Genomic DNA, 20,001 nt, shown 5'->3' on the forward strand with positions numbered 1-20,001 from the left:
GTTTAGAATAATAAAGTGAAGAGCACATTTATTTAACATTTCTGACAACTCAAAACAGCATTAAAGCCTTTATTTTAAGTCAAAGAGCCAAAGCAAGTCACACTCAAACCCCATGATAGTAACGCCTGGGCAAACTATCCCTTCAAACAAGTTCCACCGAACGTTGTCTGTGTATTGCACAATTATGTCATCATACAAAAATTATTTCCACATTTTTAAACATTATGCTTAAATTTTCAAACCTTGTTTTTCATAAACAGTAGCTGTGAGGGTAACACAAATATCTTGCATTGCAAGTCCTTATTATTAACAAATATAGTAATTCATCAGTGTAGTCAGAAACACATTCAATGCAGTTCATTAATTACTCCACTTAGGAAAACACTCAAGGGTGGTTTGCACGCTCACCTGTCCATTTATAAAAATGTGGACTGGGAAAGGACAATCATATAAGAAGTTTTAAAAAAGTATAGAAGGTGTAACACTAAGAAAGTTGTCCTAAAATGACGGACAGCCACAGTTGGCAAGGCACAGCTGGCAGAATAAATTTTTTTTTTAATATTCACATTCTTTTGAGCTTGTAGGCATGTGTGTTCAAGAGCATGCATGTATGTGTGTGCTTGTGCATGTTTTCATGTCCATATGGGTGTATGCACGTTTGTGTGCGTATACGCACGTTTACAGTACACCTTTACTTAACCGAGAGACTCTAATTTCTCAATCACGTCCTGCATAGTCCCTAAGCTACACGTCTTTAAATTGTGGGAGGAAACCGGAGTACCAGGAGGAAATTCACGCGAGCATGGGGAGAGCGTGCAAACTCCACGCAGGAAGGATCCAGGCCGGCTGGGACTTGAACCCGGAACCTCCTTCTAGCGAGGCAACAGTGCCATCCACTGCGCCTTTGTGTGTGTGTCATGTATGTCAACCTGTCTGGTGAGTGAGACCTGAAGCAGGTGTTGTCATGGCGACGCTCTACTGTCCGAGCTTTCTACCTGGGGCGCCAGCTGATCCAGCAGCTCCAAGCACAGCGCCACCCGCTGGAGGAGAGGGGCGGCCTTGTCAGCGCGCAGCAGCTTGGAGTAGACCTGCTTGTACAGCTTCACTGCCTCTTCCTCCTTCACACTGTTAGAGCACAAACACAAAGACCAATTTGACTCGTATACACACTGGCTGATTTTACTCACAATACACACACAGCAAATTTTACAAATACAAATTTTCAGTGAGATATACTCATTTAAATCATAATTGTCACCAAACTGTTTTTGAGAAAAAGAGTTGAAAAGAGTTCAACTGTCCGTTTGATGAAAATGAATGAAACGATGGAACATGTTTCCCAATGCGTTAAATGTGTATTAAAACATTATAAACGCTGATTTTATTGATTACCGAACACAACAGAATTTTGTATGCCTTTGCTTCCTCCTACCCCGAGTGGCTTACACAGACTGCATTCTGTCCAGACAATCCATGTGTACAGCTGGACTTTTTCTGAAGCAGCTCTGGTTACCAGGCTGAAGGGTACAGCAGCAGTGTCCTACCTGAGAATGAACTCTAACATATATACCTGTGATTTCTGCAGGCACCGCCTCATTCTAAAACAGGTGTGTGGCAGGACCACACTGTCTCCACTGGGCAGGACTGACGTTTATCGGATGTACCATTTTATAACGCGCTGCACTACCTCAGACACAAACTCAGTTTCAGGCAGCCCCACGCCCTCAAAGTCACGTTCTGAGCTGCCATTAACGTTACAGCTTAAATCAATCATCTCCCAGCATGCATTTAACCCGTCCCATTTACCTCCTCTGCGTGAGAGTCGCAATGCCGGTCATTATCGCCGTGGAAACTACCGCGCGCAAGGGCGCTGCGGGAAGCTGCGATGAAACCGCGGCTCTTTAGCGCACAAAGACGTGACTAATCGCAGCGAGTCTGTCTGCGGGAACGGCAGCGAAGCCCAGAGCCCTCTGGGTAAAAGGACGCGGGGATGTTAAAGAGAATCGAGCGATGGGCCCTCAACACGCTTTGATTACCACTTCCTCCTGATGCGTAGCCACCGGCAGACATGAGCAAATAGCCGACTCCCCACAGACCCAAAACAACACAGGAAGGCAAGACGAGAAACAGGTCATTCAGCTCATCTAAGAGTATCCAGCACTGCGCCAAGGCCGGAATCCAAGTCCCTTTCTGTGACACTTCCAAGAACTACTGAAACTTTCTTTAAGAGCAGTGCCCGGATCTGTACACTGTACTCTTAAGTGTGGTCTGACAAGAACACTGTATAGTATCACTATAGCTTTCATTCATTTATACGCAATGATTTTTGCTAGTCATCCCAGCACCCGCTGGCCTTTTAAAACAGCCTATCCTACCATCACACGATGTAATGAGAATCAAGCAAATCAGTATGTCTGCTGCCACAGGGAAGTGATGTCACGTGCACATCCTGCTCTGAGCTCCAGCACAGGTCGTAAGCACAGGCGCGTGCGGCGGAGGGGGGCGGTCGGACCGCACAGGACCGCACCTGGGTTTGCGTTTGCCGGTGGAGAGCAGCTTGACCAGGTGGAGCAGCAGGAAGGAGATGCTGGGCTCAAACACCCCGACCAGCTTCAGCACTTCCTGCGTGCTGAGGCCGGAGGAGGCGGAGCCGTCCGACGCGGTCGAGGTCTCCACGGCGCCGGGGGCGTCGGCCTGCAGAGGCGAGAGGAAGCGACAAACCGGATGCAATTTCAAATTACGTTTCATTTCCTGTTAATTCAGGAAATTCCATTTGAAAGTTTAAAAATGCTCAGAAAAAAGAAAAATGCTGTCCCCACAGTACAAAAATAAGCCACTCATCTGGCAATAAAAAATTATCAAATCAATTGAACATAGTGTTCAAATATTAATTGAAAGAATGTGAAGAAACTTCCTGAATTGGCTGAAGAGAAACACAAACGACCCCACCCCCAGAGATGCAGCCCTGGCTTGTTTCTGGATGTGCCCACAGGAGGTGCTGTTGCGTACCTCTGCCTGGTCCGCGAGTAGCTCGGTGTGGATGAGCCGGAAGGCGTGGCGCGTCTCGGTCATGATCTCCAGGGCTCCAGACAGGGTCTTCAGCTTGGCCGCGCTGCTGTTCTGCCCTGCACACGTTCACACCTCAGGTCTTTAGCAGCTCTCTCACCCCGAGCCACGCACACAGCTTCCACTTATCCAGCCGTGTATTTACTGAAGCAATTCAGCATGAGAGCCTTCGCTCACGGATATATCGGCAATGTATCAGTGGCTGTGTCAATGTCAGCGACTGCGTCAGCCGCTGTATCAGCGGCTGCGTCAGCAGCTGTGTCACTAGCTGCGTCAGTGGCAGTGTCAGCAGATGTGTCAGTGCCTGTGTCAGAGAGCTGCGTCAGCAGCTGTGTCACTAGCTGCGTCGGTGGCTGTATCAGCATCTGTATTGGTGGTTGAATCAGTGACGGCATGCAGGCAGGCAGACAGACAGACGGACGGCACGGACCTGACATCTGGAACTCGGCGAAGGCCACCCTCTCCAGCTGAGTGCGCAGCAGCTCACAGGGCGCGTCCTTCAGGCTGAGGAAGAGGCGCACGGCCTTGCAGTAATGCAGCTCAGCCAGGCTGCGGTGCTGCTTCCTCAGGTGCTCATCTCCCACCTGAGAGAGACAGTGCATTTATACAACCTCATATACCTACTGTACCACACTGCTCATCTCCTACCTGAGAGACAGCATGTTTATACTGCCTCATATACCCAATATACCCCACCGCTCCTCTCCCACCTGAGACACAGCATGTTTATACTGCCTCATATACCTACTATACCACACTGCTCATCTCCCACCTGAGAGACAGCATGTTTATACTGCCTCATATACCTAATATACCCCACCGCTCCTCTCCAACCTGAGACACAGCATGTTTATACAACCTCATATACCTACTACACCACACCGCTCATCTGCCACCTGAGAGACACAGTGCGTTTATACCTCCTCATATTACTACTATACCTACTGTACCACACTGCCCATCTACCACCTCAAAGACACAGCACGTTTATACAACCTCATATACCTACTATACCAATAAACCACACTGCTCATCTCCCACCTGAGAGAGACAGCATGTTTATATATCCTCATATACCTATTGTACCACACTGCCCATCTCCCACCTCAAAGACACAGCGCGTTTATACAACCTCATATACCTACTATACCAATAAACCACACTGCTCCTCTCCCACCTGAGACACAGCATGTTTATACTGCCTCATGTACCTAATATACTACAGTTCTCATCTCCCACCTGAGAGACACAGTGCGTTTATACAACCTCATACACTTAGTTTAGTTTAATGGCGGTAGCGGGGCGTACCTGATTTCGGAAGCAGCTGTGGTACATGGAGGCCAGGCGGTGGTGTATGGTGGCCGCTCTGTACTGGTACAGGGGCTGGCGGGCCGATTCCGTATGCAGGTCACAGTACTTGAGCGATTTCATCATGGCCTCTGTCACCTCCCTTTCAATCTGCCAACACAGACAAGGCACCCTTTAAACCATATCACCCACAGCATGTAGCATACGGGCATATGGACATGTATTATGCATTTTATCCAAATGTGTTTGTATTTTGGTTTTATGGGACAGATGAGATTTTCTGAACCCCACAATGGATGAGCTACAATGAGTTGTCAATCAGTTGTCTGAATAAGTATTTTTGGAACTCAGAAAATACAATGATTGGTTAAAATTCAGCAAGTCACAGATAGCATATGGTAGCTCTGCCCACTCTGGTTTCATTAAGCCTCATTTTCCCATCCCCAACGATGACGGACAGTCTGGGCAGGACGTGGACTCCCACCTGTTCCTGGGCCTTCCTGGAGAGAGGGGCGTAGTCCTGCTGCAGGGTGGCCAGGGTGAAGTAGGTGGTGGAGAGCTCCCAGTTCACCGAGTCCCACACAGCAGGGTGGCTCTCTCTGCTCCCCAGGGACTTCACGGCCTTCAGGTAGTATTCGATCGCCTGGAGAACGAGACACACCCACCATCAGAAAAGAAACCATCGCAGGACTGGGGCCAATTCCACTTTAATTCATGAAAATAACCGGAAGTCAATTTATTAATGGAAAACACCTCATATTTTTCTATGATGATTTTTTAATTAAACAAATTTGCAATAATATCCTAAACTGACCCTAACCGGACCGATAAAACTTTTTAAAAAATCAATTCAAAAGCTCATTCTGTAGTTTAATGTAACACTCATTAACAGAGAAGCGGAGCGGTTTCTGCAGCGCTTCTTGTACCTTGTTGTAGTAGAGCGCCTCCTCTGGGGAGAACTCGCCCCTGCTGAGGTCGGCGGAGACTGCGCAGTGGCCCTGCGCGCAGATGCGCATCAGCCTGCCCGTGTTGCACAGGAGCAGCGCCGTGTTGGCCCCGTCCCCGATCGCCTCAAAGTCCCTCACGCCCTTCTCGAAGCACGAGAAGCTCTTCTTCCACATCTCCTGCTCGGCCACCGACACCGTCTTCTTCTCTGTGAGGAGAGCCGCCGTTCAGACGCTCAGAGACGCGGAACGCCAGCCGCACCCACCCCCCCCCCCCCCCCCCCCCCCCCCCCCAAACCTGGTGTACAGAGCGCTGCACGCTCAAGGGATCGTTTTTAAGCAAACACATGTAAGTGTGTTTATTCGTTTGTCAGCAGTAAGATAAAGTTGTTGCCGGAAAGATGTTTTGCACAGAGCTGGGTCAGCAGGACGTACAAGAGTGTGTATGTGACTGAACCCATCAATAATGCAATCATACACAAGGTTGAAACACTCACACAGTATATAACCAGAAAGCTTGTTGCCTTTCTTCAGAGCAGCACTAAACTGATGTACTGTGTTTATCTCTCCATGCTGTATGTAATCAAGAGTGCCTTACCATGTGATCCTGGAAAACACAAAGTGATTTATTTCCACGGCAATGCTTACAGCACAGGTCCTTAAGCTTTTTAATATCAGGACACAAATTAGAACTACTTTTTAATGGCGGGGACCCAAATGAGAAATTTAGTACCATTCAGGAACCCTTCCAATACACATGCTAGTATAGCCTAGTGGACTACAGACCCATTCCAGGGCCCACCTCACACACTTCCCTGATCCATAATCCAGTAATCCCCTCGGCTCACCTTCCTTCTCGGTCTGCAGGGCGGCGGCCTGGTTCATGTAGAACACGCCCATCTCGTTCCGGATGTTTCCCAGCCTCTTGAGCAGCTGAGCCAGCTGGTCGGGGCTGTGGTCCTTCAGGTCGCCCGAGGTCAGCAGCTCGTGCCCCGCCTCGTAGCACTTGGAGCTCACGAACAGCTGGTACTCCGCATCCATGGACAGGTCAGTGACCAGGTTAAAGGCTGGACAATTAAGCACAGTGCACTCAATCACCTGTATCCTGGCAACACACATCTCAACCACAGATAACTTGCATTTAAAGTCCACAAAGATACTATGCTAAATGGTAAATTAACTTCTCAATTCTGTTTTTAAAACTGATGTAAGAAATTAAACCATGAACCAAACTGTAAACTACAAAACCAAACTTTAAACCAAACAGACACATGACCTGTGAGAGAAAACCATAAACTGTAAGACAAAACTCTGAAGCAGACAGAACTCAGAACTTTGAACCAACAAGACCAGTGAGCGATGATTCAGAGCCATGAGCAGCGAACAGCGCCTCACCCTGGCAGCTGCATTCACGGTGCAGGCTGTGCAGGATCTCCTGGTCCTCCTTGGTCTGGTAGCTGTACTCCTCCAGGTAGGCAGCCCGGTTGCTGGCGTTCTGGGCCAGCATGAGCTGGATGTCCCCGCAGAGGGACAGGCACTGGCTGTGGAAGAGCAGCACCTCAGGGTGCAGGCTGCTGCACACAGAGCAGTATGCGTCTGCGGGGGAGGAGACAACCGCTAAAACCACAGGCCGTGACTCACAGGGGTAAAGACCATAAGAGCAGAGTCAATACAGACAACTGCTAAAACCACAAGCCGTGACTCACAGGGGTAAAGACCATAAGAGCAGAGTCAATACAGACAACTGCTAAAACCACAGGCCGTTACATGGTAACATCGACCAAAAATCCCAGATTACCATTGTCTGAAGTTTACCGTTACTTATCTGGTTAAACTGAATGAACAGAAAAGACATGGGGCTATAATGCTCAGAGACAGGGAGGGGACAGGCAGGTCTTCAGTACCCCCTCCCTAATTCCAGCCTACAAGCAGACCTGGCGTACTCCAGGGAGACTGACCGTGGCATTGCAGGGCCAGTTTTATGTAGCGCAGGGCCCGGCCGTACTTCAGCAGGTTGGTCGCGGCGTCCGACAGCACGTAGTAGGCTTTGGACGCCTTGAGGACCAGCTGCAGCTTCATCCTGTACTGCCAGGAGCCCGGGATCATGCCCGAGCGCGTTGGGTGCTTCAAGTCCTCGTGACAGGGTCCGACTGCACCCCCGGGGAGAGGGTGGGGTCCCAGAGGAGAACAAGGAAGGAAAAAAGAGAACGCAGGGTTCTGCATGCTTACCTATGCCATAATCTAGTTCTTTCAGGGTTGGGGTCAACTCCATTTCAGCTCAGTCAGTTCATGAAATTAATTGAAATTCACTTCATGACCAGAAAAATGCACACAATGTTCAAAGAATTTTCAATTTACTTATTTTTTTCCAGAAGAAGGTCAACATTTTGCAGTATTTTTACATAGTTCCAAGAACTAAGAAAATAAAGGGTCAAAATGAACACCTTACATCCACAAGCATTGCTGAAACCTCTGCTTTTACAATGCATTTCAAAAACTTCTGACCTCCATATTGTTACTGCATTAATACTTTATACATGAGCAAACCTGAATTGTAATGGAACTCACTGCTACTCAAGGTCTCATGAATCCCTGCACAAACTGCACAATGGGCAATATCTCAAGTGCTGTAGTCCATCAGGAAAGCAAGACTGAAACCACCTCATTATCGCTGAAAATGAACGCTGTCCCAATGTCCTCATTTTCTACTCAAACCGCATTCTAACAGAATGTAGCTTCTGTCCCAGAACAGGTCATTAACAGCATAATTTACCCAAGAAATGGATATGGAGCTTTTTTTAGATGAACACCAAAATCTCATCAAAAAAGTCCAGCACCTCTGTAAAACATTTTAATGAATTTTGAAGTCCTGGATTTTATTTATTTATTTACTTTCACTCGGGGGAACCTCAGGGGCTGCCAAAGGAACCTGCATACATAACGAGAGATGGACGGCAGCTTGATTGGCAGCAGGTGGGCGGGGGAGTCGGGCACGAGGCTCACCTCTGTCCAGGAGGGGTGCGATCTCCTCCACTGCGCTGGGGCCCGCGCTGGGGCTCCCCTCCTCGTACTTGAGGGGGATGGGGGTGTTGGGGTCGGCCGCCGGCAGGTCGCTCTCCTTCTTAATGCTGCTGTCCACCGCTTTCAGGCCCTGCCAACGGCAGCCAGCGAATCAGAGCCCACGACCACGGCCGCGCGCTGGTCACAACACGCTACTGACAAACAAACTTCGCTATCATGTTAGGGGGTTACTGCACAACCCACCTGAAAGTCAAAGCCACTTAAAACAAAGATACAGATGGTAATGTGTCTTTATTACGTAGGGCAAGCCCTCAAATTAATCCTTTGCTCCTTCTCACTTCACATTAAGGCAAGCTCTCTAAATCATTTGAACAGGAGGTGGGAGAAGGGCTGTACAGAGTGAAACACGAATGCCGTTCTTTTTCGTCGAACAGGGGGGGCTCTATGCTCTATCAGCTCTATGGGCAGACACTGCTCAGCTCTCTGGGCAGACACTGCTCAGCTCTCTGGGCAGACACTGCTCAGCTCTATGGGCAGACACTGCTCAGCGCTCTGGGCAGACACTGCTCAGCTCTCTGGGCAGACACTGCTCAGCTCTATGGGCAGACACTGCTCAGCTCTCTGGGCAGACACTGCTCAGCTCTCTGGGCAGACACTGCTCAGCTCTATGGGCAGACACTGCTCAGCTCTCTGGGCAGACACTGCTCAACTCTCTGGGCAGACACTGCTCAGCTCTATTGGCAGACACTGCTCAGGTCTCTGGGCAGACACTGCTCAGCTCTATGGGCAGACACTGCTCAGCGCTCTGACACCCTCCAGCTCACCTTTAACACGTAGCTCAGCACGTGGCGACAGCGCTCCTCCGTATCGTGGGAGACCGGGAAAGCGTAGTTGGGCTGGAGGGGGACACACAAGAGCACTTTTACAGCCGTATCGTCACACAACAAATCTCTGCGGTGAAAAATGGCATAACTACAGAGACTGAACAGACACAGCAGAGTACTCCTGTCTCATGTGGTGCTATAGTTAAAGTAATGGCCTGAAATCCCGCAATGGGAAATTGATTTTGCACCCATGAGCAACTGCTGTACCCCGAACAGAAACCAGCAAAGGCCAGGCTGGATGAAAGGCTCACAGGTGTAAATCTTTACGCGTTGCTGCTTTCCACAGATAAGAATGCCCACTAAGTAATTAATTACTGCCATTAAGCTTACAATACTGCCCATCTCACGGAAGATCAATACGTTTTGTGTGATTTATGCCCTTAGAAACTGGTCCTGGATCAGCAGCGATATTCTCCGGATATGTGGTTTGCGTTTAAGGAGTTCATTTTCAAGAAAACCGAGCCGACTTTATATAGACATACTGTTGCTACGCAACATCTGCGACATAACCATCCGCATGCCATGGTGAGTATGTGGCCAATATGGAGAAGGGAGACCTTGAGTTGGGATCAAATCCATTTGAAGTAAAGCCCAGGACAGAGCCCTCTGATCTGAATATAGCTCCACCCCCCTGTATGGAGGACTGCACAGACACTCACTCTGATCTGGTGTGTGGACTTGTACTTCTCTGGGACGGACAGCTCCCCCACAGACTTGATGACGGCCACGGCTTTGCTGTCGCCCGGCGGGTCGGAGCCCGTGCTGTACGAGCCGTTCTCGTCGCTGTCCACCGGCAGCTCTTCGTCCTCGTCTTCCTCCTCCTCGCTGTAGCTGTCCTCGGAGCCGCCGGCGCGGAGCGAGCCGCTCCCGTCCTCGTCTGGCCTCTCGTCCAGCTGGAACAGCTCCGACAGCATGTAATTCGCAGAGGCAATGATCTGGAGACGGACAAGCCAATCATAGGAACAGTCTTTACTAACAAGCCAATCAGAGGAGCAGTCCTCACTAATAAGCCAATCAAACTAAAGAGCCTCGCTGGCAAGCCAATCAGAGGCATAGTCCCCACTAACTAGCCAATTAGATACACAAGCCAATCAAAAGAGTGATTACTGATAAACTCATCATCATAAGTGTCAGGTGTAACAGGTGCAGTGACATGCTGTACCTGAGGGTGCCTCTCCTGGTCCAGCAGCTTCACACAGTTCAGCAGCAGAGTCCTGATGGTGCCGTAATGCTTCCTGTTCTGGCTCTTCTTCATCATCATGTTGCTGGCCACTCTACGGAACAACACTTACAGTCACTCCACCACAGCCTCGGAAACAGAAGAGAGCTCAACTCCTTGTGCCCCACGTTTACATCTCTGTTCCTATATCGATGAATGTCGCTGATTACACAAAAACACACAAACAGTGACGCCACATTATATTCAGAGTGATTGCATTTTATCTTTGTATGTGCACAATAGCCTCCCACTCACTGACAGCCCAAATAACTGGCAAGACCGCCTGCTCATGAATATTCATACAGGATTTCTGAATGCTCCTGCTTGACAGTGGCCTGATTAATGGTGGCCGGTCAGAATCCCATACAAAACCAGAACGTTTGTTTCGCCTCAGATTAGACCTGTGTGGTTTATTGCCCCCCAGTGGGCAGACTGTGCCATTACAGCATGTGCCCAGAGCACATTCTCAGTATTCACTCAGCAGATGTGTCACGGACAGGCCTTGTACGCACTTGTAGAGCAGCACAGCGACAGGAAGGGTGAAAGGGTTCTGGCATTTCTCTTCTGTGGCCTCCTCGCACAGAGTGGTGAGGTCATACAGCTTCACGATGTCGCTTCCACTGGCTGGGGAAACAAGTCAAACACGAGATTTAGAACAGGTGGAACTGACGCTTGAAGAAAGCTATAAATAAAACTAACACTCGCAGAGCTTTACCCTACCACCACATGCACATGCTTTGTTTTACATATCTCATACTCACAATGTCTTTACTGTAAAACTCTTACACACAATATTAATACACAGCTTTTTTCAACATGACTCAATCAGTTCAATTAACTTTACCATCATTAAAACAAGTATAGCCTTCATAATGGGTTATTTTATTCAAAATAATACAATAATGGATATATAATAAATATTTTATGAAATATAAAATTTAGAAAGAAAAGCGGCAGTTTTACAGGCACAGTACATAAAACAGTTTTTTTTTCCTAGTGGATTTTCTCTTTAAATCTGGAGAGCATTATATAGCTTAGCTGCAACATGACCACGGAGCTCTGTCTCCTGCAGTACCTTTGAAGAGCCAGTAGGTGTGTCCTTCTCTGGTGCAGTTGGACTTGAGGAAGGACAGAATGTTCTGAGCGATGTCCTTTACCACCTTGGTGGAGAATGTGGAGTTCTCCAGGTCCGGGATGTCTTCTGTTTTGATCATCTCGTATTTCTGCAGAGGGACACGAAACAGAAGACAATCGAAAAGACATCGTTGTCATGACAGCCTATAATACGTATGAAGACTTGTTTAAAAAAAAATAAAAAGTACTCAATTACCTGCACAATGCCGTTGACATGAAAACACATGACAAGTTCAGGCACGTTGCACATCAGGTTGTCCAGCCAGTAATCGATACCCGTCAGAATGTTAATAGGCTTATTGTTATCCCTGAGAGAGGAGAGAGAAGCTGCATTAAACAGCGCAGGTATCAGCAGGGTATTTAAAAAAAACTCATTTTTACCATACAACAATGACAACAACAATCATCTTCAAAAGCAGCCCTTGACAGAGATAAATAAATCAACAAAAACATCACCTTTAAAGTTTCCCAGGGAAATATATACTGTTGTACTTCATAAAACACAATAAAGACAGAGAAACTCTCTCAGTCACTGGGATTCTATATATTAAACCTCAGGTGTAATGTGTCAGATAATTAGCTTTCTGGTGTAGAAGAGTTCTCTTGTGCAACCGTAACACACTGCTAAAGCTCATTTCGCACGTCAATTTGCCTCTAGGAAACATAAAAAAAAGCAAACAATACTCTGATCAAATACAGGCTCTCTCTTGTCATCGCACACATTGATTTTCGGTAGGTCCCCGCCCCACGGATCGATGAGGATGGTTTTGAGGTGGAGAGCGCTGACCTGAGGCGGAGGCTGACCGCGGGGTAGCGGCCGCCGCCGAAGATGGGCATGTTGGACCCCACCAGCATGTGAATGTCCTCGAACGTCCACAGGATGTTCCGCACAAAGTCGTTCCTCAGGCCCTGTCACATTTCAACACGGCACAAGGTCAGGTCTTTGCAGTCTACTTCACCAGCCCGCTGAGCGTCAAAATGTCACTAAGCAACGCAACCCCTCATTTCTAAATGACATCCAACCGCTTCCCATAAGTATTCATTATATTTAAACAAAATATTATCATTTTTGTGTAAGTAAAGCACAGTGGCAGCGGTTAGTCATGCCAAACATTCTTCATACTGAATTAACTGTACAGAAGACATCAGAGTGAAAGTAAGGTCAAATAGATCACATTAGAACTACTTCTTCGGTATGATGTAAAAAAAATTCCATTATGGCATTTCTAAAACAATTTCCAACATCCCCCACTAAAGCCTAATCCATGTAGGAATCAAATGGGCTTTGCTTTGTGATGGAGTAGGAAAGGGCTGGGTATGAATGGTACCTGACTGTTCTCCCCTTCATTAAATAGCGTGGGGAGGTTCTGTTCTTTGGGAACCGATGCCACGTGACCCAGGGCGTACTTGTGTTCCACGGAGACGCCGTCCTGAAAAGCAACGACCCATTACTGGCACCGCCAAGCGGAAAGATTCGACACAGTTTGACTAAGAGGCTCCACAGGAGCGCAGGACAGATGGGAAAGGCTGGGTCGGAAAGGAGGCCTTTCTGAAAAGCCTATCCTGGGAAAGGGGCGCTGTACCTCTTTCGGGGCGTCCGACTCAGACGGCGAGCTGGTGAAGGTGGCAGGCCACGAGGGGCCAAACTCTTCATCCCTGCACTCCTCCTCTCCCTCGTCGGTGTTGCCCGAGTCCGATGGGACGGGCTCCACTGACCCGTCGCCGTTAATGCTGAAAGGACAACATTCGTCATGGCAACGCAGTCCATCACGTTCGGGGGGAAGTGGGCATAGTGCAGACAGTACAGAATGTGACATCTGGGGCTCCTGCAATGTAATAGTATTCTTAATTTACCATTTTCTGAATTTCTGAGCTCATGTTTTTTCATTCAAATTGTACCCTGGTTCACCCTCATAAACTCTTGTATTTTCCCTGAATCTTCTGGATATATGAACACCTCTGCTGCTCCACTGCTCTACTGAATTATGCTCTGCAGTGGAAAGCAGCCCTTAAGCTGTTTATATGCATTGCTTTCAGTTATGGTTGCATTTAAAACAGTGATTGCTGCCAACAAGACACACCTTAAGAAGATTCGGCACTATGTAAGTTCTAATGTTCCAGAAGGCCTAGTTAACAGTCTCTGAGATACAGCAAGATCAGAGGAGAGGTGGACAGAGTCATCCACCGCACTCTCAAGCAGGGAGGTCACCGGTGTCACCTGTGAAGGACAAACTCACCTGTAATACAAGAACTTGGACAGAATGGCCTTCTGGTACCAGTGCTCTTTGCTCTTCTTCTTCCTCTGCCATTTTTGATCAACGAGCCTTTGATAAAATTCCTTTAACCACGTCCAGTCTCCTGTCTGTAATTTACAATTAAAGAGGAAAACTGCGTATGACTAAAGTCACAGACGCACAATTTACCGTTTACAGCCTAGACCCCAGACATTCAAGAGAACTGAAACAGTTACTCCTAATTTTGAGTTAAGCAGCAGTTCTGGCTCCTGCCAAATTGGACACAATCGCCCCATCTATGTTTAGACACTGTTATTACATTCCATATTTATAACGAGGCAGCACTGTACCTGTTCTTACATCATTTACACAAAAAGAACACACACATACAAACATTTATGCCTCTTCCATACCTGGGATGACCTCATGAAGAGCTCTTGGATGTCCAGCTCATCCAGCAGGAGAGTTCGCCCCACACGATGAACAGCCATGCTGACATGAGACTTGCTATACGGGATCTTCAGAAGTTTCTTTATGTTCTGAGAGAAGTCCAGTTCTTTGTGTTAGTTTTTCACACTCTTTAAAACAGGCTTGTCCAGCAATAATGAAACATGATTAACAAGTAACTGGCCAGAATATTCCAGAATGTTCCACATATCAGGAAGGGTACCCCATATTCATTGTGGCTCTCAGTTAAACGTCACCAACCACCAGTTTGATATAGTTAAGTGTGAATCATAACTCCCAGACATAACGAGTTTAGGACATATGTTGCACCTACCTCTGAGTCAGATACAACATCCACATCATTGCCTATGGAGTCAATGAAATCATATGCCATTCCAAAACTGCAAGAGAACATTTACAGAAAAACTGTCAATAACCAGCAACAGAAAACTAAACAACAAATTGATAAAAAAAATTAACTACTATTTCAAACAGAAGAAATGGCCCAGCCCAGCAACATAGCTAAATCAATTCTGAACAAATGAGGAAGATATGAATGCATTCTGGACCACTGACCTGTTCTAAAGACCCATAACATTTACTCTGGAGTAGGCTTACCTGGAAAAGGGTTTGTTCTTGCTACTGGAGCCCAGGACAGTTGTGCCAGCCGCCCCCAGCTGGGCGCTCTCTCGAAGCCAGTTGGCAGGTGGCAACTTCAGGTCCGTCTTCTCCTGCAGAAGGGCGTAGGTAGCGGGCGGTGGGGCAGCAGAGTATTTCACCACCGCCCGACTCTTGATCTCGTTGCCCAAACATATCATTGTGTCCTGCTGTACTGACACAGTGGGGTACATATAATGACATGCATGACACGCACAAATTAAACTTACTAACATTTCTGTCTTGAATTTTACATTCATTTTGCATTCACGTCCCAATGGCAAGCATCGATCAAGTCCAAAGCACTGCTTCATGTGTCCTTTCAAGAGTTTCAAATTAACACATGCTGTAACGTTACCGTTACGGACTGTCCGTGATTCTTTTTTCTCGTAAAAAAAAAATGTTGCACATTGGCGTATGATGCCTCTAGCATTTGCAGTCATTTTGTAGCATAACGTCAACATTGTGTGGAATTTCTGCGAAATTACCGAATCAGCTGTGTAGTGCAAGCACAAACAGGCATAAAAACGACCAAGTCCTAAGGAACCGTGTCTTTTACAAGTTTATGATTTGTGACATAAAATATATACGTAGCTAACAGTCCGCCACCCAGTTAAGCAGTAAACCATCTGACAATTCCTAACGATTGCCAGAGCATTTGCTTATGAGACAGCAGAACAGCAGGCTAACGGTAGCTAACCAGACACAACATGTTACCAGGGGTTAGAGAAGCCCGTCCAACTAACTGCCACTAACTTAACGTTAACTTTTAGCCACCGTCCTCAATACTGTTACCAGCAAGCATTAGCGTAATACAACTTAACTACCTAGCTATAGTGAAACAACCTACGTTACAAACAGCAAAGTTATGTAGCTAGCAAGCTATGTAGCCTAGTCACCCATGGGGCAAATGTTGTTATATCCTGGCCACCCACCCAGCTATCGGTTTAGCTCCCGGTTAAAGATAAGATGCAATTACTGTACCATTAGGCACAGACTGTAACGTTACCTGTCTGTTGTCATCTCTACATTCATCTTCGTTTCCATGGACTGTAGAGACGGGGCACCGAGTCCCATCTTCTTCTGCGCTCATTTTTTCCCAAAGAGCAGCAGTGAGTTAAATTAGTTTGCTAGCTAGCTCCCTAGCGGATGGCTAGCCTAACTAATAAGTAGCGTAGCCAGGTTAGCTTTTATCCAGATGTCCTGAGTCTGTGTGGCAAGCAGTGAGCTAAACGGTAACTACATATACGTTAGCCTCCATTTGTAAACTGTTTGTTGCCTAGCTTATCTGGCTGGTGGGAGCTTAAAAATCAATCACGTTTACTAGCTCGTAGTTTGCTAATACCTAACTGGTTGCACCCACTCTGGCCAGTTATGATAATGTTAGTTAACGACCGGTTTTCATCCACTGATTAAATAAATGGAGTCTGATGTATAATACCTAACCCTCGCCTTTACACCTAATTTCACACTATAATGTCCACCGACAGGCACAGCACATCGTAGAAAAGCACAAGTTTAGCTACGACCCGGATGTACATGAGGTCACTAGTTTTTTCATCCTGTCTTCCAGAAAATGTAGAATGTTCTTTGTATTCGATGGTATGTTGTGGTTGCTGACTCCAGATCAGCCTCAGATTTTTCTCTCGTGGTTTTTGTCGAGTCGATTGCGCGAACTTAGCTGATCCTGGATCAGTTTACTAGTGACGAATCGAATAGTATCCAGAGCATTCCAGAAAAAACCCTTAAAGTTGTATTATTTATTTATTTATTTATTTATTTATTTATTGCAGGGGAAATGTTGCTACATACATTAAACCTTTCTTTTAGGTGACCTTTGAAAATTTATATGATTATTATCTGTGAAACATAATGTAAGAACAAGTTATACAATTCCACTCTCATTTTATCACTAATTTTAGTGGTCTATTATATCGCTAAATTAAATTTTACTTCCATGACAGAATATCTACGCATGAGCGTTCGTTTCTTTAGCAACAGTTGGGTTGTATTGTGTTTCTGTGGTTACGGTTTGCGGAACGGCTGCGTGCTTGTGATTTGTTCTTGCATAACTTTTATTGACTGAAACGAAAGGCATCGCTTATTTAGCAGACCGGGGCTTCTTAATAATGCAACGTTATGCACATAGATTTAATCAGCTTTCAAATGCAACACAAGGACTCTCATCAATGGAAAGTGATGGCTGGGTAAGGTTTTATTACATCAATTTGATTACGTTTATATACTGCGCGCACGCGCACACACACAAATAATAATAATAGCAATTGTTATTATTATTATTATTATTATTATTATTATTATTATTATTTGGCCTAGTTCAAAAGTTAATTACCTGGGATACTTGTACCCCCTGTAACTAGTTCAATTTGGTTTACATTAATCAAAGTATGTAGGCAAACCACATTACAATCACCATATCATGCAAATGTCCCAAGGCAGGGTTCTGTGGTAGTGCTTAGAGGGTTCACATTTTTTAATGTGTTTGAGTTTTGGAAACATTAAAAAGCAACTATTGAATTTGTGATGTATCTATTTCTCCATTAGCTACTGAGATGTCAGCAGCTATTCCTCCTGGGACCCACATACATTACGAATCATTCTAGATTGAAATATAGGCTCACAACAGAAATAACGGGACTAACCCATAGCACAACAGAAATTTAAAGATAATTCGTGGGGTCATTCATAGGAGAATTAAAGAGGTAATACATATCAAAATGTAGTTTGGCCATTTTTACAGACTTTACTCCTGCTCATTTGCTTTGGTTTTTTTTTTTTTTTTTTTTTTTTTGTGGTAATGTGCACGGCTTCTATAAGTCAAAGTGATTTGACAGCATGGTCATTGTCTGTACCCACTTGACATATACACAATGTTCCTGATGATCATGTATTGACTAAGTCTGGGTGAGAGTGGAGCAATCATATAGTGCAGTAGAGCTTGTTACATCAGCAAACACCCACTCATCTTCACAAGGAATAGCTTTCATAAACTCTTTCACTCGAGGCAAACTTGTAGTGCTTGTATTTATTTCATGTCTATACTTCAGTTTTGACAGCATTCCCTATAACACTGCCACCAGTTGTATCAAAAAAAGAAGAAGAAAAACACACAAAAAAAATATCATTACATAGCCCCAACATGTTACTAAATTGTTAAATGATTTGTCACCATTTATAAGGAAGAGAAACCTCTTACACAAGCACTGGGTCCATGTATGTTGTTGCAAGCCATCTAATCACCTGCACTGACTCCTAGCACAGATAACAGTTCTGAAAAGAATATTATAATATAGATATTCTTTTCAGGGGAATCAAGTAGTTATTTACAAAGGAATTGTAATTTTCAGAATTTCATTTTTGCTTTTAACATTTTTTGCCTTGAACACAATAAAAAGTAAAACTGACATTTCACAACTCACGATGCATTTTACAAATGTGTCATTTGGTGCATGCACATAATCATGCTATTTGTGATAAACACTTAGAACACTCCATTTACAGGAGTTGGTGTTATTGTATTAAAATGATTGAATGTTTGTTCTTTCTTAGAAAACAGAGGACAGAGATTATCCTTATTCAGCCCATGATAACAGGGCTACATTACAAAGCAGCATTGAAGCATATGACAATGTGAGTATATTAGAAACTATTCATCTTACGGTAAAGTGCTTGGCACAAAACAATTTACCTGGTACAATTTGCCATTTTATAGAAATATTCATTTGAAATTTATTCTGAAATAGATGCTTTAGATGTACAGTGTACATGTTTTGCTGATGATTGTAAGGTTGTGTCTGGCTGTTTGAGAAAGAAGAGCTTCGCTGTGGGTCTTCAGTGTTCAGTACTGACGGGTGTGCGCCTCTTTAAAGGGATTGGGCCGCAAGAAGTTCCTGGGTGAGAAGAGACAGCATAACTCCCATTTCTGCTTAAGCCATGACGGCACTGCTAGGAATGATCGGACCCAGGGCTTCTCAGCCTATCAGACGGACTACCGGGGTTGCCAGGAGACAGACGGCGTGTACAGCAGGCGATTTCCCAGAAACCACTTGGAGAGGACCCGTGGAGCGGCGGCCCAGGCAGACGCGGGCTTCATGTGGTTTGGAAGGCACGACTCGAAAGGCTGCGCACCCCTCGGAGTCCTGGCCGCCGCCAATTTATCCTGTCTGCGAAACCCAGGGGGAACCTCCACTGGAGCTGATAATGCAATCATTGAGCTATGAGGTACTGAGTAGTTTAGTTTATATTCACTAAATATAGCAAATCAGCGAAGCTTTAATGTGCCCTGGAAAATATTAGCTCATAGAAAGTTGCCATCTTGAAATGTTGGGACAGAAATGAAGAAAAAACTAGGGACTGAAATGATTCTCTCTCTGTGAATCTCTGTAGGACTCTTAACTTGACTGTTTCACAAATAAAAATACAGGAGGCATGTTGAGACAGGACTAATGCAGTTGCAACACTTTTATTCATTGGAAACGGTGGTGGCGGTGGGGGGAATCATTTAGCAGTCGGTACTGTGGGAGGCTATGAGACGGGCCACCCTGTGGGTCTCAATTACCCGCCAGAAGCCTATCGCAGGCTTTATTAGCAAATCGAATCACCAATCAATCACAGTCATAATTATCTGGAGAAGGGATAAGTGGAGCAAAATAATGGATTGTATTGAGTCCACTAATGCATAGCAGCACAAGCTCCAGCCCCGATGTCTTCCAGTGTAGAAAAAAAAACCCCAAATCAGTTTTCTTAAAATCCTCTCACCATACAAAGTCAGTTTGTTTTTTCTGAGACGAGTCACTTTGCATTGCAGTGGTAAGGACTCTGGGAATTTCTAAGGCAAAAGCATGATTGGGTTTTTGATATTTAGGGGTTATAATGTTGGGGTTTGGGGGGTCCTCACAGTCTATAGTAAAATCCAGACCCTTCCAGTGCCTGGCAGCCCCTCAGGGCTGGTATCACTCAGCCTAGATTACGCAAGCCTGCCTGTTCAGTATGAGGTGCCGATTCATTCAAAAGTCTGTCGAAAACAGCGCAGGGCCTGTTGAGCGTTAACTGGCACAGTGGATCGA

General features: G+C 45.8%; 2 protein-coding genes across 2 annotated transcripts; one reads left to right on the forward strand and one right to left on the reverse strand.

The window, feature by feature from the left end:
- Positions 1 to 11: 11 nt before the first annotated feature.
- On the reverse strand, positions 12 to 16,455 carry edrf1 (erythroid differentiation regulatory factor 1). Its single transcript, XM_035400867.1, has 25 exons — positions 15,924 to 16,455; positions 14,876 to 15,084; positions 14,592 to 14,658; positions 14,224 to 14,349; positions 13,814 to 13,938; positions 13,160 to 13,307; positions 12,905 to 13,006; positions 12,364 to 12,485; positions 11,773 to 11,884; positions 11,518 to 11,665; positions 10,955 to 11,066; positions 10,386 to 10,497; positions 9,883 to 10,158; positions 9,164 to 9,235; positions 8,322 to 8,469; positions 7,277 to 7,468; positions 6,714 to 6,914; positions 6,167 to 6,385; positions 5,301 to 5,527; positions 4,859 to 5,017; positions 4,375 to 4,524; positions 3,497 to 3,650; positions 3,010 to 3,125; positions 2,528 to 2,694; positions 12 to 1,125 (listed from the first exon to the last, which is right to left on the reverse strand). The coding sequence occupies exons 1-25, from the start codon at positions 16,005 to 16,007 to the stop codon at positions 963 to 965; spliced, it is 3,711 nt and encodes a 1,236-aa protein (XP_035256758.1). The 5' UTR covers positions 16,008 to 16,455; the 3' UTR covers positions 12 to 962.
- A 471-nt stretch (positions 16,456 to 16,926) lies between these two features.
- tex36 (testis expressed 36) lies at positions 16,927 to 19,377 on the forward strand. Its single transcript, XM_035399585.1, has 3 exons — positions 16,927 to 17,121; positions 18,485 to 18,565; positions 18,805 to 19,377. Exons 1-3 carry the CDS (start codon positions 17,044 to 17,046, stop codon positions 19,153 to 19,155), a joined length of 510 nt encoding a protein of 169 aa, XP_035255476.1. The 5' UTR covers positions 16,927 to 17,043; the 3' UTR covers positions 19,156 to 19,377.
- Positions 19,378 to 20,001: the final 624 nt, after the last annotated feature.

Source organism: Anguilla anguilla, chromosome 18 (assembly GCF_013347855.1).
Source record: "Anguilla anguilla isolate fAngAng1 chromosome 18, fAngAng1.pri, whole genome shotgun sequence".
Classification (NCBI taxonomy): Eukaryota; Metazoa; Chordata; class Actinopteri; order Anguilliformes; family Anguillidae; genus Anguilla; species Anguilla anguilla.